Source organism: Urocampus carinirostris, chromosome 10 (assembly GCF_059441175.1).
Source record: "Urocampus carinirostris isolate Australia breed hairy pipefish chromosome 10, RoL_Ucar_1.0, whole genome shotgun sequence".
NCBI classification, from domain to species: domain Eukaryota; kingdom Metazoa; phylum Chordata; class Actinopteri; order Syngnathiformes; family Syngnathidae; genus Urocampus; species Urocampus carinirostris.
Window position 1 is genome coordinate 36780528 of NC_142358.1, and position 27718 is coordinate 36808245.

The 27718-nt window shown below is 40.2% G+C and overlaps 1 protein-coding gene and 1 pseudogene across 1 annotated transcript in view; both read right to left on the reverse strand.

The window, feature by feature from the left end:
• The window catches only part of cadm1b (cell adhesion molecule 1b), a 722615-nt gene that overhangs the window by 52936 nt on the left and 641961 nt on the right, over window positions 1-27718 (reverse strand). Inside the window, exon 15 of the mRNA XM_088345365.1 lies at window positions 1895-1945. Coding sequence (XP_088201491.1) covers window positions 1895-1945 — 51 coding nt within the window. The remainder of the gene's footprint in view (window positions 1-1894; window positions 1946-27718) is intronic.
• On the reverse strand, window positions 14384-14602 carry LOC148358855 (U2 spliceosomal RNA; annotated as a pseudogene).

Here is a 27718-nt window from a genome sequence, read left to right on the forward strand (position 1 = left end):
CTATTCTTGTTTTTTTATTTTTGGCGACCTTGGTTGTCCTGACAGGCACTTTGAAGAAAAATGTGTTATTATAATGATTGTAGCTGCATCATCATCTTGATGTATAGCCATGAAGCAGGCAAAATTATGAATAATTTAAACTAAATTAGTTAAGACTAGAGGTGCAACAACTATTGATCCAATTTCAAAACTGACAATTAAAAATTGTCCTAATTTCAGCTCCTGGATAGTAAATATCCACTGATTTGTATTCCCATCATCGTTTTATCTAAAAATTGTTTATTTATTTATCACAAAACACAAATAGCAAGTCACTCGAAATCACTGACGTTAATAAGAGACCTGCTCCTAAATGACTTTTGTCTTCTACTGCCAAACGTTTTGACTTATTCATTATTTTTCCATTGTCACTTATAATATTATAACACGTATTTGTTAGTATATTCAGAAACAATCTCAATGGGTTTTCTTCATTCTTCAATACCATTCATATCCATAGCCGTCAGTGGCAATGAGTGAGTTAAAATACCTCAACATCTAATCTAATATTGATCAAGATATCTATTATATTAGTCATCCCACATTACAATTATTGACCATTATTGTGGATGGCCAGAAAATAAGAACTTTTGTGTGTTGACTTTAGATTTCTGTTATAAGAACCAAAAGCTATTCTATGTGAGAAATTGCCACAAAACTTAAGATCTCCTACAACAGTGTGTACTACTCCCTTCAGAGAACAGCACAAACAGAGTAGAAAAATAAGTGGAGGGTGGGGCACCGTACAACCAAGCGAGTACAGGTACATTAGAGTCTTAGACGCCTGTTGGGGCTTCAACAAGCAGTTTGGTTAAATAATACCCACAAAACACCAGTGTCAAAATCTACAGTGACAAGGTGACTCCAAAATTCTGGCTGTCAAAGCAGAGTGGCAAAAAAGCCAGAAAATTGAACTTTTGTGTGTTGACTTTAGATTTCAGAACCTAAAGCTATTCTATGTGAGAAATTGCCACAAAACTTAAGATCTCCTTCAACGGTGTGTACTACTCCCTTCAGAGAACAGCACAAACAGAGTAGAAAAATAAGTGGAGGGTGGGGCACCGTACAACCAAGCAAGTACAGGTACATTAGAGTCTTAGACGCCTTATGAGTCTTCAACAAGCAGTTTGGTGAAATAGTACCCACAAAACACCGGTGTCAACATCTACAGTGACAAGGTGATTTAAAAATTCTGGCTGTCAAGGCAAAGTGGCAAAAAAGCCAGAAAATAAAAACTTTTGTGTGTTGACTTTAAATTTCTGTTATAAGAACCTAAAGCTATTCTATGTGAGAAATTGCCACAAAACTTAAGATCTCCTACAACAGTGTGTACTACTCCCTTCAGAGAATAGCACAAACAGAGTAGAGAAATAAGTGGAGGGTGGGGCACCGTACAACCAAGCAAGTACAGGTACATTAGAGTCTTAGATGCCTTATGAGTCTTCAACAAGCAGTTTGGTGAAATAGTACCCACAAAACACCAGTGTCAACATCTACAGTGAGAAGGTGACTCCAAAATTCTGGCTGTCAAGGCAGAGTGGCAAAAAAGCCGGAAAATACTTTGCGTGTTGACTTTAGATTTTTGTTATATGAACCTAAAGCTATTCTATGTGAGAAATTGCCACACAACTTAAGATCTCCTACAACGGTGTGTACTACTCCCTTCAGAGAACACACAAAAAAGCCAATTCTGAGACAAGCCAACAAAAGGAACAAAATAACACAGATATTGCAAAATTCATTTGATAAATAAAAAAGTGTGACTTTTTCATGAAAATAACTGAATTATCTGAATATTTTTGAATAGTAGTGTGCATTCGTCCGGTAAAGAAAGAGGGGCAAGTGGGTACAGTACCTTGCGTGTTGACGGGGTTGGTGGTGGGTGTGGGGAAGGTAGTGGGAGCATCTAAATGGAAAGAGTCAAGAGAAACCACAAAAAAACACCAGTAAGAAATAAGAAAGTCAAGAAGACAAAAGCCTTTAAGGGATGAGTAGATTTTGAAATTGAGAACCTTTCCTGGCAGTTATAAACAGAAAAAGCTAGTTAGCTAGCTAGCTAGCTACAGTTAATACATGCAAGAAGGAAATACTGAAAAGGGATTAAGTACTTTTTACCGTTATTTTCAAGGTTAGAAGACACATATTTGCCGGAAATTCAAAGGCGTTTCTTTTAACCCAGTGCACCTAAAATACCGAAAAATACAGTCGGTAAAATGTAGCTATAGCTTATACGAGCAACTTTTGTTAAAAATGAAAAAGGATTATGACACATTTGCTGAATTTCCTGGACCAAAAGGTGCAGAAAAATCCCCAAATTTGCCAGGAAATCAAAGGTGCGCCTTTTATTCCAGTGCGCCTTGAAAACCCGAAAATACGGGCGATACGATTTAGCCATAGCTTATACATGCAAACTCTGTTTAGAAGGAGATACTGAAAGAGGACTCTCAACTATTTACACATTCACCATGTTTTTTGGACCCTAAATTTACCCGAATTTGCTAGAAATTTCTTGGTGTGCCTTATATTCCAGTAAGGAAAATATAGTCAATAATATTTAGCTATAGCTACATTATGCAGGCTTTGTTTAGGATTTAGGAAATACTGAAACATGACTGAACCTTTCACATATTTACTGTATTTACTTAATGTATTTTTGTTATCCTGCGATTGGCTGGCAACCAGTTCAGGGTGTCCCCTGCCCGCTGCCCGGAGACGGTTGGGATGGGCTCCAGCCCCCCGCGCGACCCTAATAAGGATAAGCGGTACAGCTGATGAGATGAGATGAGATTTTTGTTATATTATTTAAAAAAGAAAGGGAAAAAAACTTCCAAGAAAGTATTTGCAACACTGTGTGTCAATTTTGTTTCGAGACAATGCAGAACTTAAATGAAAATGTTACTTGTAATAAAACTTAGATACTACATAGTACTCAGTTACTTAAAAAATAAGGTAATTGTGTAAGTCAAGTCAAAGGGCTGCACAGACCATAAATTATAGCAAACCACAGACTATTATGACACCATCCCCTGATCTAAAACCTACATGAGGGCAAGGAAAAACTCAAAAACCTCAACATGAGTAAAATGAAGAAACCTTGAGAAGGGACCGCACATGAGGTAATCCCCTTTCCAGAATGACCAGGCTGCAATGGATGTTGCAATAACAAATAATACACAGATATTGTCAACATATATTTATAACCTATATTTTATAGGTTATTCGTATGCTATAGAATAGAAGTGTTATTTAAGCCTAGATTTAAACAGTTCCACTGAGATGGCAGATTGAATCTCAGGGGTAAGAGCTTTTCAAGCACTGGGGCCTGAATGGACAACGCTCTTGAACCTGTGGATCTCTTCTTGGCTCTTGGGATCACTAGTAGACCAGCATTTTCAGAGCGGAGGCTCCGGACCGAAAGATCTGGGGAAATTAGATCTGATATATCTTATGAGGGAGCAAGTCCATGCATGATTTTGTATAGTACCAACAGAACCAGTGTCCTTTATATAAAGGCTCTATTGACTCACTCATGAATGAGTTTTATGCTACCCTGGCTAGTGTCCTGGATTCCATGGCGCCCCTACGGCTTAAATCACGACCTAAAAGACGCACGCCAAAGTAGCACTGGCTACTCATTCTTTCATTCATCTTATTCTCACTAGGCTTGTGGGCTCTACGAATTACTGACCAAAATTAATCATTTAACTTACAGAATAATAAATAAATCCCCAAAACAATGACAAATGGGGTATTCTGAAGTTCTGTGCCTTTAACAGAACAATTATTTCACTACTTCTTACAAGGCATGGACTGTTGTTTATGTGTCTAATTAGCTTAAGTAGCAGCCCAAGTGAGACAGCATGCCTCAAACTCGGTGTTAACTTTCTTCTTGTACGAAATTGACACTGTTCTCATCACTTTTTGTCGACATGAACTCGATGCAAAAATACTATTTATGGCTGTGCTCAATTTGCTGGTTGTCATTTTGCATTTAGCGCTTGTGAGGTGTTTAGCAGGCTGTCGTTCTGAAACCTTTAAGATATCATTGGCATCTCCGTGTGGACGCTCCATAAACGCATATGCACTTTTTCCCCTTTAAATTGCACATAGGGCTATCTAGCTAGCAGGTTCTGATACGTTGGTTGCAAATATTTTCCTTTAAAAAAAAATGATATTACCGTAAATTCTGGACTACAGAGCACACCTGATTATAAGCCGCACCCACCACTTTTAGGAAGATTTGATACTTTTGCACTTACACGAACCGCACCCATGTAAAAGCCGCGGGCGCCCACATCCGGACCAGGCCATAAATTCAGCAATTGTAGGGGGGGGTAGGGGTTTTAAGGGTTATTTAGCTTGTTCATAAATCTTATCCATTATCCGTTATCGGTCAGTTCATAATACGCTACAAAGCCTAGGAGCCGGGACACTTACTCTCAGCCAAAAGGCCAAGCTAAGGTCCTAGCCCTAAAGCCTTAGTACACAAATCCTGAATTACAGTTGATATCACAAATAGAAGATGATACCCGTAATTAAGGTTTGATGCAGAATTGTAAAGTCGGGGTCCCGTTGAAAGCAATCCAAGGAAACAAAATGTATATTTCCAAAGTTAAGGGTGGGAAAAATATATATCCGCTATTGTCCGCTGCGACAACAGACAGATCTACCGGTAACTCAGCTTTACCACATTTCCCATCAGCCCGCGTTTGCTCCGCCTCTTATTTTTGATTCGTCCGTAGAACACATAACAGAATAAATCTCTAAAATAAATACATTACAAAAATATACAGTTGCAAATACATATTATACATGGTTACACATATTTACGAAGAAAGACTGTACACCGAGAGAGTTTTCATAGCTTTAATAATAATAATATAACTTTTATCCCAAACCGTGCCTTGGAAAGGTACCAACACGCTAGTAGGATCACGCTCGCAATGCATCAAACGTGTCTGTCAAAAGAAAGCATCCCGTAATTGTGAAGTTGACGGTAGATCCTCCTCATAACTATCGCCATCAAGGGCGTCTTCCCCATTATCCGAACGTACTTTAACTTTACAGAAAATATATGCTAAACTTTAGCGACTGCAGTCTTTCTTGACGTACACATTCTACTGGTCTTAATCTTACTCTTTAACTCCTGCGCCGCTGGTGACCGTTAGAAAAATTCCATAAATTAGCCGCTTCACTGAATAAGCCGCAGGGCTGAACATTTGGGAAAAAAAACAGCGGCTTATAGTCCGGAATTTACGGTACTTATAAAATAATATACCGTGATACGACATTTTTAACATTCAACACATGTACGCTTCCAAGATTGTTTTCATTAAAAAAAAGTGTGCCTAGGCTAACAGAGATTGAGGAAGACTGTTAGCCAAACTATGACCTGAAATGAAAACCATTTAAAAGACTCGAAACTTCATTATTTTACGCATTGTTAGCTAACCTAATTCGTCCGTATCTCCATTATTAACAACTCAAACCAAATACACAGTAGTCCCATACAACAACACAATGCAGACGTTTAATCCACTAAATAAATCCCGACAACCCTAACGCAACAAAAAACAAGACGAGTCACAATGAAAACTCCCGAGACAAAGCTTATGTCACGGCTAATAACAATGGTGTCAACTTTAAATCAATGCTAATTATCCGCCGTTACCAGATTAGCTCCGACAACCGCGCGCAAGGCCGGAAAACGGGCTTAAGCGAGAACAATGGAAAATGTCATGCGTTCTTGTGATAGGCTGTGCTGTTTTTTGCGCTCGTCAGCTAGCTTCACGCGAGACAATGGCGGAACGTAATGAGCCGTCTTGCGCGCTAATAGATTCTGGAACTGTTATATTTCGCTGAGAATATATACATTTCTTCAAGTGTTTAATGTATGAGCTATATTCTTTGTATGGGAGTTGAATAAACGCTGACGGGAAATGTTGCTGACCATCGCAAAACACTAGTATAAGAGTAGAACTGTACATAGTGCCCTCCCTAACTAATCCCCATACCTGTCAATATGTACGTTTTTGCCGTACAGAGTAAGTTTATTATGCATTTTAAGACGTTTACGACGTACAAGAAAATCTGTACGGAAAAACCGGTATACACAGACTATCACGGAACGGCAAATCAATCAAGTCAAACGAGTTCGCCGCGGTAGCCTCTGTCTCGGTATCGTTTTTTTCCGTTGCAAACGAAGCGAGCGGTTTGATGCTACTGTGTGCATGCGTCTGCCGCCTGGGGATTTCCCATTATGCATCATCATCGGGGTGGTTTGTAGTGAAAGGAAGTCCGTCTCTTTTTAGAGAACCGGCTTTTTCGGCTCAACTCATTAAAGAGAGCCGGCTCTCAAACGGCTCACTTGCTTTGATGCATTGTATTACAAATTATTATATTGTATAAAGAAGTTAAGAAAAAATGAAGTATAAGAGGAGAAAAGGAAAAAAGACGGATTAGTGGTTATCCATTTAATCAGTATACCGTAAATTCTGGACTATAAGCCGCTACTTTTTTCCCTAACTTTCTACCCTGCCGCTTATTCAGTGATGCGGCCAATTTATGTAATTTTTCTAACGGCCTCTAGCAGCGCTCGGGTGTTGCTACCATTAACTGCCCTGTCAAAGCTATATTATTATTATTAAAGCTTTGAAAACTCTCTCGGTGTACCGTCTTTCTTTGTAAATATGTGTAACCCATGTATAATATGTATTTGCAACTGTATATTTTTGTAATCTATTTATTTGTATTTATTTTAGACACTTATTCTGATTTGCACAGGTGAACCAAAAATGAGGGGCAGAACAAACGCGGGGTGCCAAGTTTAAGTGGGGACCGCTAAAGGTGAGGGACAGACAAGGAAGGAAGAGGGGGTAAAAAGTTGGTTAAAGATAAAGGAGTTGCGTGAGTAAATGCGTTCATCTGATATATTTTTCCCACCCTTACCTTTGGAAATATACACTTTTTTCCTTGGATTACTTTCAACGGGACCCAGACTCTGCAGGTCTGCATCAAACCTTAAGTACCGGTATCATCCAAACTGTGCCTGTGACTGTGGACTTTGATGAAGGACATTCAGTTTCAATCGCGGGACTTGAAGTCGGGTTTGGGTTAATTTTGTGTTTGTTACATGTTTAAATGTGGGCTCATGCGGCTTATATACAGGTGCGGCTTGTGTATGTACAAAATCGGCTTTCCTCTCAAAATTGTGGTGGGTGCGGCTTATAATCAGGTGTCCGGCATTTACGGGATTACCAACAATAATTTAATGCAGAAAATGAATTCATAATTTGAAAATTCTACTTAATTCTATTTGCATGTATTTTTTCCTTCTACAGTGAACGTCCAAGCTACTTAATTTTTGATTTTTTTTTTTTAATAATAAACCTCATTTATGTCGAGCAACTCAGTATCTCACAACAAAATGCTAATCAACAATATATATAATATAACGAAACACATGTACAATATAACATGTTAAACTACATATATAAACACGTTTGGAAAAAAATATGGTGTACGATTATTTTGTATTTTGTAAGGGAAAATACGACAGTTTGTAAGGGCATGGAGCCTTGGAACTTGACAGGTATGAATCCCCAAAATTAAAATATCTCCATAAATCCTCACATAGAAAACCATTTGACTATCCTTACTACCAGTGCCCGATTCTGGTATAATTTTGTTGTATTTTCTTTCCTATTTTGTTAAAGTGAGGTAGTCGCTGCTGTCAAAATGCTGATACAACAATCCCACGATAGGGCGAATCGGTCGACATCAAAAACAGGCATGAACAGAATTTAGATTCCATCCGAAGGTTCATAGTACTCATTACCATTTCACAGTTGATGAAGAAGCAGTGCTATTCTAAACAGCCCCTTCTTGTGACGTGATACAACACAGTTACTTTCACCCTAGTTACTCTAGTAATCGGTAATACCCTAGTATTAAAAGCCCTACAAAAATATCAGGGTACATTACTAAAAAGGCACTGTTGCTGTAGTGCAAAACATGTCTGTCACAATACGCTCACACAACTATTCCTTGTCCTCTGTGTTTCTCAACGAAAGCCCAGAAACCTGACTAGAGCAGATCTGTATGGAGGAGTGGGCCAAAATCCCTCCTGTAGTGTGTGCAAACCAAGTGAAAGACTACAGGAAACGTTTAACCTCTGTAAAAGCAAACAAGGGCTACTGTACCCAAATATTAACCTTCATTTTCTCGGGTGTTCAAATACTTATTTGTAGCTATATCACACATAAATAATTTCTTAAAAAAATCATGCGTTGTGATTTCCGGATTTTTCTTTTTAGTTTATCTCTCTCACTGTGAACATGCACCTACAATGAGAATTTCGGACCCCTCCATGATTTCTAAGTGGGAGAAATAGCAAACTAGCAGGGTGTTCAAATAGTTATTTTCATCACCATATAGCTATGAGACAACAGGCAAAAGGGTAAATACTTAACTAAACTAGTTAGACTAGGGGTGCACCAACTATTGAACTTATCCGTTATTTGTTAACTGACATTTAGAAATTGTTCTGATTTCAGCTTCTAGACAGAAAATATTGACCCGTTTCTATTTCTATTCATCTTTTTAGGTCAGTTCCAGGCATGACAATTAGCAAAACACTCGAAATGGACGGCCTCGGCTTGGAACATCAAAAATAAGACCCGCGGGTCGGCTTTGGCCCGTTGGGTTATTTAATCCGGCCAACCGTACATTTCTGAGTACCGTGCACAAAAAAAAACCTTTTGTGTATTGCGTCCTGTGTGTGGTGTAATGCCATGTCCTGCACGGTTGTCATGGCGCCCAGCTGGCCCCGCCCCTTGACATCGGCTGACCTGCATTTCCTGATTACTCTTATGTGTACTTAAACGCGCCTTTTGGAACTGCCCTTTGCCAGATCGTTGTTTACCCTTGTTGAAAACCAGTTCATGCCTGTTTGATACCTGTTTATTCTTGTTGGACTTCGGTGTAACATTCTGAGAGATTCCTGCAAGTTCTGTTTAATCCCGTTAAATGCCTAGTCTGTAGTTTTGCCTGCATTTGAGCCTGCTTTGTTTTGTTTTTGGTCCGTTTGTGTGTTGGACAACTTTTCTTTCTCAATTAAAGTGACAGATCGTCTACGCTAATGAGTTCCAACTTCCTGCTTCCCGACCCGCTTCGTGACATGTAAGGCAAACGTCATAGAAAACGCTAAAGAGTGACGTATGGAACTTCAACTGCTGGACATCGGTCTAAAATGGCTGTTAGAAGTGGGAAAGATGGATGAAGGGTGGAGACACCTGTTTCACTATGAGTAGAACAGAAAGCACAGAAAGCGACTATGACAGTGAATAAAGTGAACCTGTCATGATTGATAGAGATTAAGCGCAGAAAACTACCGTAAATTCCGGACTATAAGCCGCTACTTTTTTCCCTAACTCTCAACCCTGCGGCTTATTCAGGGATGCGGCCAATTTATGTAATTTTTCTAACGGCCGCTAGCGGCGCTCGATTAACTGCCCTGTCACAGGCACCGTTTGGGATGAAAGCTTTATTATTATTTTGAAAGCTTTGAAAACTCTCTCGGTGTACCGTCTTTCTTTGTAAATATGTGAAACTCATGTATAATATGTATTTGCAACTGTATATTTTTGTAATGTATTTATTTGTATTTATTTTAGACACTTATTCTGATATATTTTGCACGGGTGAACGGAAAGTGAGGGGCGGAACAAACGCGGGGTGCCGAGTTTAAGTGGGGACCGCTAAAGGTGAGGGACAGACAAGGAAAGAAGAGGGGGTAAAAAGTTGGTTAAAGAAAAAGGAGTTGCGTGAGTAAATGTGTTCATCTGATATATTTTTCCCACTTGCCTTTGGAAATATACACTTTTTTCCTTGGATTACTTTCAACGGGACCCGGACTCTGCAGGTCTGCAAACCTTAAGTACCGGTATCATTTTCCGTTCATTCTGCCGGCTGTGATTTTTGGACTGTGGACTTTAATGAAGGACATTTAGTTTCAATCGCGGGACTTGAAGTCGAGTTTGGGTTAATTCTGTATTTGTGTTTAAACGTGGGCGCATGCGGCTTATATACAGGTGCGGCTTGTGTATGTAAAAAAATCGGTTTTCCTCTTAAAATGTGGTGTGTGCGGCTTATAATCAGGTGCGCTCTATAGTCCGGAATTTACGGTAGTATGAGGACTTCGATGGGTTTGATTGATAACTTTTACCGGTAAAAAAACGTGAGTACCAAACTGAGTTTTACGCAAGCCATCTTATCCATGTGTCTTACCATACCTGTGCCTATTGATGATTTAACAATGTTAGCACCTAAATAAACCACAACCAAACTCAGTTTTGCTCCCGCTGTTTTTATTTTTTGATTACAGACAATTGTATGCTTGTTTGTCACACACGTCCAATAATCAGATATGCCGTACGTACAGTGTTTACAATAGTGCAATGTGACTTACCAGAATATCTCAGCTTTTAGTATATTTTTTATTGTTACATGCCAAACAAGTTACCAGTAAGTGCAATAAATTCTCAGAAAACAAGCAATAGCCAGCATGCATAATAGGCACGCTCTGAAGGCTGTGCAAGAGTTCAGGGTGATGTCAAAGAATGATGTTTGTGAAGCAAAACCAAGAAATATAAATGAATTGTGGAATGATGTTCAGCAATCATGGAGTGACATAACAACTGAAATGTGTCACGAGTTGGTTGACTATGCCACACAGATGTCAAGCAGTCATAAAAACTGTGGTCGTGCAACTAAAGATTAAGATTGCTAAATCCTACCTTTTTTCTGTAAATACAAAATAGTTTTGTCATGATTACTGAACCCCCACCTTCCTTACAACGCTTGTCGGATCGTTTGTGAACCTACGCTGCACGCTAGGCAAACTTTTGTGACTCCTGACTCTATTCTGCCCTGTTCTTTGTCTGATTCCCGTTGCCGACCTCGTTTCTGGACCTGTTTATGTTTTTGCTCCTACGCCCCGGCCATCGATCTGTTTTTTCTCGCTGTCAACGATACCTTCGCTCGACACGGGAGTGCCACTTTAGCGTTCCGGCTATCTGTTACCCGTGACCGACGATCATCGGATCGTGGATGCAAGTCCTTTTCCCCTTCTAAAAGAAACTGAGTAAAACGAACGCAATTCGGTCCCGTCTCTGTTCCTGGTCCGTGACAAGTTTTGAGTTTGTACAGTCAACAGCAGACACTTTTATTTTTTGAACAAAGCCCCTTGAGCTATTTTCTAAATTGCATAGCCTTTAGAGCGTGCCTATTATGAATGTTGGGTCTTGTTTGTTTATTCTACAGCACCTACTGGTAACTTGTCTGGCATGTAACAATAAAAAATACACTAAAAATCAGGGATTTAATGGTTAGTCACTTTGCACTGCTATTATTTTTAACAGCACTGTATGTGTTAAATACAGATATAGAACCAGCAACTGAGACTGAGGCTTTTAACATGGTGCGCCCTATGGTTGTGAAAATACGATTTCTCTAAAAAAGAAGCGAGTATTTAAGTAATTTCTGTCAAAAGTTATGATTTTTTTTTAAATTATATGACCAGGGTAGATAGATAGATGGATATATGTATATAGATAGAGTGATAGATAGATAGATAGAGTTAAATTAGAGATAGATATATGGAAAGATATAGATAGACATAGTTAAATTATCTATCTATCTATCTATCTATCTATCTATCTACCAGCTCAGTAGCCTAGATGGTAGGGTGCCCGCTTTGAGACTGGGAGGTCGCTGGTTCGCGCCTCGGCCGAGTCATACCTAAGACTTATAACATTGGTAAAATGGCGGCGCCCTCTGTTGGCTGCGGCTGCATCGGCTCGCTACAACGGGTCAGGTGTATCGACATTTCGTTCTTACAAAGAATGACAATACAAAGGAAATTATTATTATTATTATTATTATCCATCTATCTATCTATCTATCTATCTATCTATCTATCTATCTATCTATCTATCTATCTATCTATCTATCTATCTATCTATCTATCTATCTATCTATCTATCTATCTATCTATCTATCTATCTATCTATCTATCTATCTATCTATCTATCTATCTATCTATCTATCTATCTATCTATCTATCTATCTATCTATCTATCTATCTATCTATCTATCTATCTATCTATCTATCCATCCATCCATCCATCCATCCATCCATCCATCCATCCATCCATCCATCCATCCATCCATCCATCCATCCATCCATCCATCCATCCATCCATCCATCCATCCATCCATCCATCTATCTATCTATCTATCTATCTATCTATCTATCTATCTATCTATCTATCTATCTATCTATCTATCTATCTATCTATCTATCTATCTATCTATCTATCTATCTATCTATCTATCTATAGATAGATAGATAGATAGATAGATAGATAGATAGATAGATAGATAGATAGATATAGTTAAATTAGAGATAGATAGATAGGATAGATATATAGAGTTAAAATAGAGATAGGTAGATAGATATATAGGTAGAGCTAAATAAGAGATAGATAGATAGATAGATAGATAGATAGATAGATAGATAGATACTTTATTCATCCCCGTAGGGAAATTCACACTTCCAGCAGTCTACCCCGTTGTTTAATAACAGATGAACATGATAGAGTTAAATTAGAGATGGATAGAGTTAAATTTGAGATAGATAGAGTTCAATTTGAGATGGACTGAGTTAAATTAAAGACAGACAGACAGATAGAAATACATAGATACACGGATAGACAGACAGACAGACAGACAGACAGACAGACAGATAGATAGATGAATAGATAGCAGACCAAATGCCTTCTCAGCTGGATAATCAGGGCAACTCAATGAAAAAGATAACACGTACATGAACCCTGATCTAGCTATCAAGGACATCGAATACATTCACACTTGGCTGACCGGATGGTCCGTCCGTCTTAACAGGAAAGGGACATTTCAGCAACGAGCGTCACACCCGTCCGTCTTTGCAGTTAACAACTTACAATAACCCGGCGCGCTTTTCGCTATTACCTCATCTGGTAATTAAGCCAAAGCGCCGACTAAACTGCAGGTCCCCAATCGCTAAGTGACGAAACGGTGGCACAGAAGAAAGCTGGGACGTCAGAGGGCGATTGAGGTAAGCTGTGGCGCCCCGGGGGTCCACGGGGTGCCTCATCAGGAGGATGTATGCTAGGGTGGGGGCCACAGAGCGATCCCTTGCTGCGGGAAAGCGACAGCGGGGGGCCAAATTGGCTCGGCCGTCTCCTGGCGCTGTTCCTGTCTGCATTCCATCAAAAGAGCGCAGCGGGGGAGGGCACACTTTCAAACTAATGATAAAACATCAAGGACGCTGTAATGCCGGCGGCGGTGGCGGGGAAGGTATCGCGGGACCCCGTCCAGATTCCCCTCCGACAGCATTTGAAGAGGAGGGCGAGCTCCATTCCGCCCCCGGTGACCCAAGGCGGTCTGATAGCAGAAATGTCAGCGTGCGGAAAGAGGGAAAATTGGCCATTCAGGGGTGGAGGGTCTTCACAAAGGCCGTGATGGGATGTGGCACATATAATATCAAGGCAAACAGGAATTCTCCTGGGGCAATTTTCCCGGCTGGATGACTCGGGAGCCGGCGAGCCATCCGGGTGCAGGTATATCCGCCGATGAGGTCCTATTTCCTAGCGACGCCGCGAAGATAGAATTTCAATACTAGAGTCAAACAAAACTGTGAAATTTCGTTTACATGGAACACGGCTCCTACTTGGATTTGTTTTCTTTTGCTTTAGTCTTTATAACTCAGCCTAGTTGTTTTTTTTCCCTTTCTCAAAACAGCAAGCCGCATTTCAGATTCAAATTCAGATATACCGTAAAGTCCGGACTATAGAGCGCACCTGATTATAAGCCGCACCCACCATTATTTAAGTGAATTGCCACTTGTACTTACACAAGCCGCACCTCTGTACAAGACGCGTGTTCTCGCATTATAACGCATTATAACGATTGTGGGGGGGATTTTGTAAGGTTTATTGTTCTATATTCTTTATCAATTATCCATTATCCGTTATCGGTCAAATCATATTACGCTACAAAGTCAAGGGGCTGAGACACTTGCTTTCAGCCAAGAGGCTGAGTCAAGGTCCTAGCCACAGAGCCAAGCAGCGATCAGTACAAAGGGGGGGATTTTGTAAGGTTTAATGTTCTATATTCTTTATCAATTATCCATTATCTGTTATCGGTCAAATCATAATACGCTACAAAGCAGAGGAGCCGAGACACTTGCTCTCAGCCAAGAGGCCGAGTCAAGGTCCTAGCCACAGAGCCATGCAGCGATCAGTGCGAATGCACCGTTCCCGGAGGTACTGCAATACCGGGCCGATGCGTGGAGTGGACAGAGCAAGCTCTTATTCCATCTCCGGATTGCAAAAATCATGGAGCGGCACACGCCTGCCGACACATCTGACCCATACCGTCACATTGACTGTGACTGCAGATATGGTACACAATGCGACTGCAGATATGGTACACAACCTACGCTACAAAGCCAAGGAAATTCACAGTCGGCTGACCGACACATGCCAACATTTTTTGTCACATTCTAACTCAATATATAATACACGATAGAACCACAATCAGCATCATGAATGGAAAATGATACCCGTAATTAACGTATGATGCAGACTTGTAATGTACGGGTTCCGTTGAAAGTAATCCAAGGAAACAAAATGTATATTTCCAAAGTTAAGGGTGGGAAAAATATATATCCACTATTGTCCGCTGCGACAACAGACATATCTACCGGTAACTCAGCTTTACCCCACTTCCCATCAGCCCGCGTTTGCTCCGCCCCTTCTTTTTGATTCGCTCGTAGAACACATAACAAAATAAATCCCTAAAATAAATAGATTACAAAATATATAGTTGCAAATACATATTATACATGGTTACACATATTTACGAAGAAAGACGGTACACCGAGAGAGTTTTCAAAGCTTTAATAATAATAATAATAGTATAACTTTCATCCCAAACCGTGCCTTTGAAAGGTACCAACACACTAGTAGGATCACGCTCGCAATGCATCAAACGTGTCTGTCAAAAGAAAGCATCCCGTAATTGTGAAGTTCACAGTAGATCGTCCTCAACTTCCTCCTCATAACTATCGCCATCAAGGGCGTCTTCCTCATTATTGGAACGTTCCTTTACTTTACAGACAATGTATGCATAAACTTAGAGGTTGAAGTCTTTCTTGGCGCACATATTCTACTGGTCTTAATATTACCTTTGATACTCCAACGCCGCTGGTGGCAATTACATAAATTGACCGCTTCACTAAATAAGCCGCAGGGCTAAACATTTGGGAAAAAAATAGCGGCTTAAAGTCCGGAATTTACGGTACTTTATTGTCATTCTTGTACACGTGTATACAGAACAAAATGTCGATACATCTGACCCGCTCAGTTTCCTTGAATGTACAGATACAAGTAAAATGTTGTATTGAGTTGGAGTATTGAAGTACTAATAATATACTAAATAATTATAGCTATGTATAGTATTATACAGTAGTGCAAAGAGTGCAAGAGGAGCAACTCACCAGATGTGCAAAACGGGCAGTCAGGTAAACAAGTCACTATACAATAACAATAACACTGGAGTACGATAGTGCAGAGGAGAACAGATGTGCAAAGGAGTGGCGAGATGTCTGTTTAAAGATAACTACAAGTAGGGGTGAGTGATACTGGGGATTTTGGTATCACACCGATCCAAGTATCGTTCAATACTGATCCGATAATAGTACTTTTTGCTTGCTAATGTTATCATTATTGAATAATTATACCCTTCCTCTTTCGGTTAGTTTATAATTACTGTAAATTCAGGACTATAGAGCGCACCGGATTATAAGCCGCACCCACCACATTTTAAGAGGATAACCGCATTTATACTTACACAAGCCGCACCTGTATTTAAGCCACGTGCGCCCACGTTATAACTTGCAATACAATTACATAAATTAACCCACAATTGGGTATACAATACTTGGCTTATCAACCACAGACGGCAAATTATCGGAAAATTATACCGGTACTTAAGGTTTGATGCAGACCTGCACAGTCCAGGTCCTGTTAAAAGTAATCCAAGGAAAAAAAGTGTATATTTCCAAAGGTAAGGGTTGAAAAAATATATATCCACTTTTGTCTGCCGTGTCCACAAACAATCACCTTTACCGGTCCCCGCTTCCCATTATCCCCCGTGTCTGTTACGCCCCTTTATTTCATTGGTCAGTGCAAGACTTATCAGAATAAGTGTCCAAAATAAATACTAATAAATACAGTACAAAAATATACAGTTGCAAATACATATTATACATGGCTTACAAATATTTACAAAGAAAGACGGTACACCGAGAGAGTTTTCAAAGCTTTAATAATAATATTATAACTTTCATCCCAAACCGTGCCTGTGAAGGGTAGCAAAACGCTACTAGAAGCATGCTCGCAACACATCAAATGACTGTTAAAAAAATATACGGCACCTGTAGAAATCACGGCAAACCGTCCTCATCTTCCTCCTAATAACTGACATCATCAAAGTCGTCATCCCCAGTATGGGAAAGAGACTTTATCATATAGACGTCGTCCCACGGCCCCTTACCAATAACACGCTAGCAAGTTAAAGTACGTGCAGTAGCTCTGTTTCTTTCTTTATCGGATTGCTCGATTGCGTTTAGCTTGTAAGCTGCGTCATGTGCCTTGAACTCGAGCGCCGCTGGCGGCTGTTAGAAAAATTGCATACATTGGCCGCATCACTGAATAAGCCGCAGGGTTGAATGTTTGGGAAAAAAGTAGCGGCTTATAGTCCGGAATTTACGGTACTATAAACACATCACAAATATTTTAACCACTAGAAATGTTTCATGTTTTATTAAATAACCACATCAGAAACCGTAAAAAAAAAACAGTATAACAAATACATTTTTCTATTACAACTGTTTCTGAACAATGGCTTACATAGTTGAACCATAAACGCAGCAATGTAACGAAAATACAAATACTGTTTAGAAATGTCAAGTATATAACTTAAATACCTTCCAATTGCATAATATTTTGAAACGTTTCAACTTTGCTTTGCTTTTGCTTTTATTTGTATTTAGCCACTAGAAACCATAAACATGATATATACTAGAAATATGATAGATATAAAAGAATAGAGTAATAAAGATATTGTCGTGTATAATACAAGGTAATTCTATTGAATAGTTTGAAAATAACAATATGTAAATAACAAGACTAGAGTAGAATAGGTCGGAAAAACGTCGTTGGCATAATAATACTATACATAATAACCTAATCATTTCTCGTTGAACATGCGAATAACGGAAGAGCAAAAACTCTTTTGTTATAGTGACAGATTACAGGTTTTTGTTCAGGAACGGTAATATGTTGATTGTAGCTGATTGCTTTCGGTCGGGTGAGTTTTTGTCATGTGTTTATGTAAGTGTGTGGTGCTGCCATAGGAGTGGACTACTTTACTACACATATTGCACCCGGGATTGTGATTTTCAATAAATAGTCCAAGCCGCGCACGGCACTTCCTGTTTGTCTATGTCATTTTTAGCTTCTGGTAGGCGTGGGCAAACTCTTCTGCCTGGTAGGCAGGGTGAAAAAACGGGACTGATAGAAATCGCTGCAATGATCCCAGAAACAATAGTATTGATAGGGTCCTAGTACTTGCTTAGTATTGATAATATTGACTGTTTTCTTCCAGGTTTCCCTCATAAAAACTGTCCTGATGTCAACTTGATGGTAAAAGGGGTCTCTTACAGGGTCTCTTTGGGCCTGCGTGCCTTGCTGGTTTGGTTTATCCTGTCCAATCCAAATTAATAAACGTGCAAAAATGCATATTTGTCCCAAATCTTATGGACTGCAATCAGTGTTTTCCATAGAAGATTGTGAGAACCTGATTGGTGGAAAGTCTGGCGCAGGATTCTCCAACGTGATGCCCACTAAGGACAGCTGAGGTGCCCGCTGAATTGAATATAGCTCACCAAATCTGGGTCATTGTGATTTTCTAGTCATGTTATTGTTCTCATTTTGGGTGGTGAGTCTATTTACCCCCTGCTTTAACCTGGTAACAACATAGTAACAACATTGTAATAACATCATAAGTAGTTTTTTTTTAGAAAGTCACATCAAACTGGGTGCTTGAAAACCATTTTTAGAGTAAAATTAAGAAGTTAGATCTATGATGAATGTGTGCCATTGTAATGTATTAAATCATAAATTCAATAGTTATGACACAGCACAGCGAACAAGTCACACTCACAAAGCAGGGTTAACGACTCAGTTCAATTTAAAAAAAAACAATTGCTTGTTATCTAATCCGACTAAAAACATCTAGTGTTATTTTGATGCTGTTCTATTTTACAGTATCATATTGGCTAGTCGAGTAAATAACCAATGAGTTTTACATATATTTAAATGTAATACTCATTTTGGGGTTAAATAAAGGGCACAAAATATAATTATATATTCCTAATTGACCTAACTAATTATTCCCAACCAACATGCATATCTATCTCAAACGGTGTTCCACAAGGATCAGTTCTCAGACCACAAACATTGGCACAACAATGTCATTATGGAATAAAATTAAAATAATATATAAAACAGCAGCACGGCGGCGCAGTGGTTAGCGCGTGTGCGGCACAGTTCTAAGGTCTTGGGAACCTCCTGTGTGGGTTCAAATTCAGCTACCGGACTTACTGTGCGGAGTTTGTATGTTCTCCCCGTGCTTGCGTGGGTTTCCTCCGGGCACTCCGGTTTCCTCCCACATTCCAAAGACATGCGTTTCAGTTGGATTGGCCGGTCCAAATTGTCCCTAGGTGTGAATGAGCGAGCGAGTTGTCTGTCCCTGTATGCCCTGCGATTGGCAGGCAACCAGTTCAGGGTGTCCCCTGCCCACTGCCCGATGATTGCTGGGATGGGCTCCAGCACCCCCGCGACCCTACTGAGGATAAGCGGTGCAGCTAATGAGATGATATATAAAACAGCCTTTACCGCAGATTCCATCCCAACGTTTATCTATCCATAGATAAGCTGCACTGACACTTTTTTCCACATGATGAAAACGGCAACACACTTGAGTGCTGTCTGTACATCTCCCATAAATATACAGCCAATCTTTGACTTTTGCTCCGCCGAGGATTTACGGGTCAAAAGAGTCAATGTCGATATAAACAGCGAGCGGGCGGATGCGGCACGGATGTGAATTATAGACACGGAACGAAAGAGGGAATAAGGATTCTCGCCTTTTCTCAGCTGCAGAAACATCATGATGAACGGCTATATGCAATACACCCGGACTTGATTTGTTTGAGATTTGCATGCATAACACACCCACACGCTTCTGAATGGCCGGGCGAATATTGAAAGGTCGGTACGTCGGACAAAATCGTTTTGGGGCAGAGAGGCGGGAATCAATTCGCCTTTCGTAGCCAGCGCAGGGCCATGCTGTTACGTGTATCCCCTCAAGATGCATGTATGCTCCCAATATGGCAGGAAAGTGCCAAAATGCCCTAATTCCATGTGTCTATCAATTTAAGAAAAACAAAAAAAAAATGAAGTGATTACCGTAAATTCCGGGACTATAAGCCGCTACTTTTTTCCCAAACATTCAACCCTGCGGCTTATTCAGTGATGCGGCCAATTTATGTAATTTTTCTAACAGCCGCCAGCCGCGCTCGAGTACAAAAGGTAAGATTTAGACCGGTGGAATATATGGGCCGAGGAAGACTGCAACTTCTTAGCTTGTGCACAATTTAAATTAGCGTAGACATATCCTCACCATGTAAATTGCAATAAGAAAGGCACATGACGCAGCTTTCAAGCTAAAAGCAATCGAGCAGTCTGATAAAGAAGGAAACAGAGCTACTTTACTTTGAGTGTGTTGCTAGCGTGTTTTTGAATAAGGGAGCGTGGGACGACGTCTATATGACAAAGTCTCTTTCCCATACTGGTTAAGACGACTTTGATGACGTCAGTTATTAGGAGGAAGATGAAGACAGTTTACCGTGGTTTCTAAAAGTCCTGTTTTTTTTAACAGACCCGTATACTGTGTTGCGAGCGTGTTGCTAGTAGCGTTTTGCTACCCTTCACAGGCACGGTTTGGTTATAAGTTATAATATTATTATTAAAGCTTTGAAAACTCTCTTGGTGTACCGTCTTTCTTTGTAAATATGTGTAACCATGTATAATATGGATTTGCAACTGTATATTTTTGTAATGTTTTTATTTTAGAGACTTATTCTGATATGTTTTCCACGGGCGAATCAAAAAGAAGGGGCGAAAACAACGGGGGCTGATGGGAAGTGGAGTAAAGGTGAGACGTGTTTGTGGACGCAATAGTGGATACATATTTTTCCCACCCTTACCTTTAGAAATATACATTTTTTTTCCTTGGATTATTTTCAACGGGACCCGGACTCTGCAGGTCTGCATCAAACCTTGAGTACCGGTATAATTTTCCGTTCATTTTGCCGGCTGTGATTTTCGCACTGTGTACTTTATATTCAGTTACAATCGCGGGACTCAAAGTTGGGTTTGGGTTAATTTTGTGATTGTGTTACATGTTTTAATGTGGGCGCGTGCGGCTTATGTACAGGTGCGGCTTGTGTAAGTACAAAAGCGGTTATCCTCTTAAAATGTGGTAGGTGCGCTCTATAGTCCGGAATTTACGGTACTCATCAATGTGACACTCAAAAGATTTTCAGTCAAACATAAACCAGGGCCCGATACAGAAAAATCTACAACTGAAAATGCAATGTGAATGCATTTAAATCCCGTTTTTACAAGTCGTCATCTTCTCTACTGGATTTACAGACTAAAAACTATGAATATAAAATAATAATAATAATCATATAGTGCATTTGTGACATGTTCAGATGCAGCTCTACTTACGAACGAGATCAGTTCTGGACGATCGTTCGTAAGTTGAATTTGCTATATTTTGTATGTGTAAGGTTTATACAAGTATGTTAAAGGCTTGTACAAGCAACCTGTATGGTTTTGAAACTTAAAAATAAACGTTTGATGAATATAAATTGTCATGATTGCCGATTGAGCGCAGCTGCGGCGGCTTCATTGGCGCCAACAGCCCGGACACCTGATTGGTGGACACTCTCTTTTGAAACCCCCAACTTCCTCTTGGAAGCCGTCAGATCGTGGCGAACTGTTGCCTTCTACTCAGTTAGCCTTCTCGTCCGACCCCGTTTTTGCTAAGCCTTTTCCCGCCTGATCTTTGTTACCGACCCTTTCCGGACCTGACTTTGCCCGTTCTGCCTGACAGTTACCTGACCTGTTTTGTACCATTTTGGGTAAGTCGAATGTTCGTACGTAGGGAAGTGTCTGTATCCACGTTTCCAGGTGAAATAAATAATGACAGATAATGAAAAAAGCTTTCACTTCCACATTACAATTTACATATTAATGTTACTTATGTACTGTACTTTTCAACAATTGCTGTTTAAATTGTTCACCGACAGGTTTCACTGGTTTACCCCTGCTGCATCAAACAGGTGCCCTGGCCATCCCTTAGAACGCGTCCAAACATCCCACTATCCTTTTACAACACCTCTCCACTCATTCCTATCACCAACATTACTATTATAGTTTTAAAAAAATAACAGTTTTTCCCCCTCCAATAGAAAATTCAACTACAACCAAATCAATGCTGCAATAGGGAAGCACTCAAGCACTGTCCCCTTGTGAAAACTCCGATAAGTACTGAGCTGAAAAACAAGGGGGTTCCAAATCAGAAGCATAACATCCCAAAGCATATTGGTGTCACGATTGCCAAAGTAAAGTCACCTGGGGGCAATCGTTTGGCGCGCTCTCTGATTGGCTGACACTCTCCTCTTAAGCGGTCAGCGTTCAGAGGAGGACGTCAGACCGTACTTCTGTATTCCTGTGTGTTTTGCCAGATTACTAAGTACCAAAGACTACTCTTGCTTGACTCCTGCCTGCCTTCTGTTTTTGACCTGTTTCCGTTACACATTTTCGACCTGCTCTCCCGCCCTGGCCATCGACCTGCCTGCTAAGCTGTACCGATTCCGCCTACCTGTCACGGAACTGCCATTCCGCCGGCGTCCAAAGCCAGTTCCGACCACTCTCTCTAATACAGATTCCTTTGAGACAAACGCAATTGGGTTCGAGATTCCGTCGTGGTTCATGACAAATCAGCGGAACCTCGGTTTTCGAACGCCTCTCAGTTCGGACAAATCGGTGTTCGACCAAAAATTTCGAGAAATTCTTGTTTTGCTGTTCGGTCAAAAAATCGGAGTTCGAACGCCGGTACGCTAGGGTGCGATGCTGAGCGGCGTACGGGTGTAGATCGTGTAGATTGCCCCCACTCCTCGTGAACTGTTATCACGTGGGCGCGCACTTCTTTTCGCTTTCAATATCGGTGAATGGAGTGTTTTAGCCCCTAAAAATGCCTCCGAAGAAGGTCGGTGCAAGCAGCAAAGTTGCTACCGGTGAAAAAAGAAGAGTAGTGCGTACAACTATTGCATTTAAGAAAGAAATAATAGCAAAATATGAAGAAGGTGTGCGAGTTTCCCTTCTTTCGAGGGAATAGAGCATGGCTTCTGCAGACCACCACATAGGTAAGAAATCCTATTCATAATTCTTTTCTTTATCCTTTAACCGCTCACCACTTTTTGTGGAGACCCACGTGCTAAATGACGTGTAAACGACCTGATTTTTTTATTTTTACACGTTCACGTTAGCGTAATCTTTCGTACTGAAGATTACGCTAACGCGAACGTACGATTAGCCTGGGTTAGCTTCATGTTTACGTTCGTGGTAAACATTCAGGGTGTTGGAACGGATTAAAACGATTTTACATTAGTTTTAATGGGAAAAACGATTTCGGTGATCGAACAAATCGGTTTTCGAACAAATCGGTTTTCGAACAGGGTTCTGGAACGGATTATGGTCGAGAACCGAGGTTCCACTTTATCGGCAAAGTGGCTAAAGAGTATCGGACTGACCTCGCCGGCCACCCCTAAGTGGAGCAGGCCTGAAAATAATTGGCTAATTGGCTGCAAGAAGACTCTCTCAAACAAAAGACAACAAAAAGACATCTACTCCAAAAAATCCGTGGCAATAATGAAATTAATGGCAGACGCGGCAAGTGGCATTTTTGCAAAGCGGTTTCGGGACAAGGTTATCGCGCCGGGGCCAATCTGCGGCACGCCGACACACTAATTAAGCCGGCGCTGTAGCCGGCGTGATTACTCCGGGACAACAAAGCCTCGCAACGGACCGCAACGTGATTTGGGATGGCATTAAATCCCGCGCAAAAGAGGAGCGGGAGTCGGAGGGCATAATTAGTAGCGGTTAGCGGCAGTTTTTTAGCAACCCCCCGTGTCTCGTTAGAACCCGGCAGGAGATGCGGGGTGTCTGATGGTCGCTGTTTTAATGGAAAATGTTCAAATATGTGCAGAGCGAGTTGCTAATTGAAGAGACAACAGGGCAAGGATGAAGCAGATGTGGATCTGAGATGGAAAAAAAAACAAAAAAAATGTAGGCTTCTGAGTCACTGCATCCGTGTGCGAGTTCCTGTAGAGTGGAATCAAACTGATAATAATTGTATACGGATTATGTAGCATTAGAGCGCCTCGTTGTCTGCTAGCAAGCTCACGGAGAGATGCATACTGACCAGGTCATGGACTGTAGTTTCACGACTATAAGGCGCAGTTTTTGTCCTATATTTTCCATACATCAGGCGCACCAGACTATAAGGCACTACAGTGGGCCAACAAAACAGTCAGATAGTTCAGTCAAACTCATTAACCCCTTACCATTCTGACGGCTTGCAAAGAAGCAAATACGTGTCTCTGACCTTGTACTGTACGATGTCAGTAATCACTCAAATGCGTCATTCCACATATCCAGGGTTGGGTAGGGTTACTTTAACTTGATTACTTTCAATGACTTTTGGATTACTCCAATACCAAATATGCTAATAAAAGACAAAAGAAACTAAATATGAATAAAATTACTAAATTTTGTGCAGGCTTGGGGAGTAACGGAATACATGTAATGGCAAAAATGATGTTTTCATTTTGTTTCTGTCGCATTTTATGTTAGTTTTGCCGGAGATCAAAGAGGTCAAAGCCAGGAGAGAAAGCTTACCACGTGTTGTGAGTCATCATTTTATTCATATTGCGTTTCTTTAGTCTTTTTATTAGCATATTTGGTACTGAAGTAATCCAAAAATAATTGAAAGTACTCAAGTTAAAGTAACGCTACCCAACCCTGCACATATCATTAGGAAGGTTAAACTCTTGGGATTCAAGAAATGCCAACCATTTCCTAGTTTCTATTTTTTTTTTTTTTTTTTGCTGGCAACTGTGTGGACAGCAAAGTAAGAATTTTATTGTGCAGGGAAACATGGTTCTTTACTGTGGATATGACAGTAAACACTTTGAATTGCATTGAATTTCAAAATAAAAAACAGAAACATAAAAATCAGTCTGAAACAAGATACTGGGAACATATAAATCCGGGGTAGTTCACCAAAGTTTTTTTGCAGCCATCATGTTCAATAATAATACGCAACCATGGTCCTCTTACATCCGTGAGTGTAGTAAATCCAACCGTGTAACATTTTTGCACACTCCAAAACACGCAATAATGCCGACAAATGAAAGAAAAAATCCGCCGAGAAACATCTGCATCGATGGACGATGCTTGTTGCTAGCTTTAACCAATGTTTCCCATGGAATTTTGTGAGACTCTGATTGGTGGAAAGTGTAGGGCAGGGTTCTACGACATCCTGTGGACCTGTTCTGAAAATAGCTCACCAGTGTTGGATCATTGTGATTTTCAAGTAAGATTATTGTTGCAGTGGTTGACTGAGTCGATTTAACCGTATTTCCAATAATTAAGCTGGTAATAAAATAGCAACAGCATATTGATAACATTATAAGTAGGTTTTTGTGACTGGTTGCCCTTTCTGTGAATTAGTAACAAAAAGAAACTCTCAGCTTAAAAAAAATCTTGGAGACCCCTGGTCTAGGGCAGGGCCGATTTTAGGTTCAGAGGTATGGGGGTGCTGAGCACCCAGAGTGTCAGGCTGATTACTGATTTCATTTTTTCAAAACCACTTGAAGGGAAAGTGTACAATATATAGTTCCTCCTAGTAATAATAATAATAATAATTTCCTTTGTATTGTCATTCTTTGTAACAATGTACACAGAACGAAATGTCGATACACCTGACCCGTTGTAGCGAGCCGATGCAGCCGCAGCCAACAGAGGGCGCCGCCATTTTACCAATCTTATAAGTTTTAGGTATGACTCGGCCGAGGCGCGAACCAGCGACCTCCCAGTCTTAAAGCGGGCGCCCTACCATCTAGGCTACTGAGCTGGCAAAAGCCATTATTCTGTCAAAAATTTAAACAACAGCATTGATTTGAATATTATTAAATGGATGGTAAATGGACTGAATTTAGTTTATTTTGTCTTTTATTAGCATATTTGGTATTGGAATAATCCAAAAGTAATTGAAAGTAATCCAGTTAAAGTAACCCTACCCAACCCTGTCAACACGATACAACGACATCTAAGGGCCAAATATTACACACTGTCCCTTGAACACGATATCATTGCTGAATCTGCTGCCATCAGGTGGTAAGCAGTTGAATAACACCAAATAACGTATTACTGGACATCACATTCGAAAGACGGCGGCGCAGTGGTTAGCGCGTGTGCGGCACAGTTCTGAGGTCGTGGGAACCTCCTGCGTGGGTTCAAATCCAGCTCCCGACCTTACTGTGCGGAGTTTGTCTGTTCTCCCCGTGCTTGCGTGGGTTTGCTCCGGGCACTCCGGTTTCCTCCCACATTCCAAAGACATGCATTTCAGGTGGATTGGCCGGTCCAAATTGTCCCTAGGTGTGACTGAGCGAGTGAGTTGTCTGTCCCCGTGTGCCCTGCGATTGGCTGGCAACCAGTTCAGGGTGTCCCCTGCCCACTGCCCGATGATTGCTGGGATGGGCTCCAGCACCCCCGCGGTGCAGCTGATGAGATGAGATGATGAGACATTCGAAAGAACAATTCGTTACACACCAATAAATCGTCTCGATTTTTTTCTGCAACCCCAAAAAAATAGCTTGACAAACTTCACCGCAGGATTAACTTCTCAAACAGCACGAATTATCTGCGAGAGTAATTACCGGAATACCGAGTGCTTTTCACCTGAGAGATTTGGATTAGCGACTATTGTAGGAGAGCACGTATGCGAGTAGAGGCCATCGCCTGAGATGTGCTTCGAACTTTTTTACCAAGGCTGTTCTTTCCCCAAACGATCAACCCCCCAAAAAAGAATTAAAAAAGCAAAAAACTGACAACAGTACTCAGGCTGAATGGACCATTCGCAACTGCGGAAGGTCATTTCAGAAAGAAATAACGACATTTTGGAGTACTTTGGCTCCCTTTGTGTCCAAATATATCACTTTTTTTTTCAAAGTAAATGTAAAACCTTAAGATTTGGAATTAAATCAACTATATTAGCAACTTACCACCGTGTCTATAATGCTAGCATTAAGGTCCGTGTAACTAGCATTAGCTTCTAAATTTCTTAGAACTCACTACGATAGATAGATAGATAGATAGATAGATAGATAGATAGATAGATAGATACTGTAGATAGAGATAGATAGATAGATACTGTAGATAGAGATAAATAGATGGATACTGTAGCTAGAAATAGATAGATAGATGAATACTGTAGATATAGATAGATAGATAGATAGATAGATAGATAGATAGATAGATAGATAGATAGATAGATAGATACTGTAGCTAGAAATAGGTAGATAGATGGATGCATAGATAGATATATACTGTGGATAGAGATAGATGGATGGATACTGTAGGGATAGATAGATGGATACTGTAGCTAGAAATAGAAAGATAGATGGATACTGTAGCTAGAGATAGATAGATGGATACTGTAGTCGGAGAGATAGATAGATAGATAGATAGATAGATAGATAGATAGATAGATAGATAGATAGATAGATATTGTAGATAGAGATAGATAGATACTGTAGATAGAGATAGATATATACTGTAGATAGAGATAGATAGATGGATACTGTAGCTAGAAATAGATAGATAGATGGATACTGTAGCTAGAGATAGATAGTTAGATGGATACTGTAGCTAGAGATAGATAGTTAGATAGATAGATACTGTAGCTAGAGATAGATAGATGCATAGATAGATAGATACTCTGAATAGAGATAGATAGATGGATACTGTAGAGATAGATATATGGATACTGTAGCTAGAAATAGTTAGATAGATAGATAGAAACTGTAGCTAGAAATAGATAGATAGATAGATATATAGATAGATACTGTAGATAGAGATAGATAGATACTGTAGATAGAGATAGATAGATGGATACTGTAGCTAGAAATAGATAGATGGATACTGTAGCTAGAGATAGATAGTTAGATATATAGATACTGTAGCTAGAGATAGATAGATAGATGCATAGATAGATAGATACTCTGGATAGAGATAGATATATGGATACTGTAGCTTGAAATAGTTAGATAGATGGATACTGTAGCTAGAGATAGATAGATGGATACTGTAGCTAG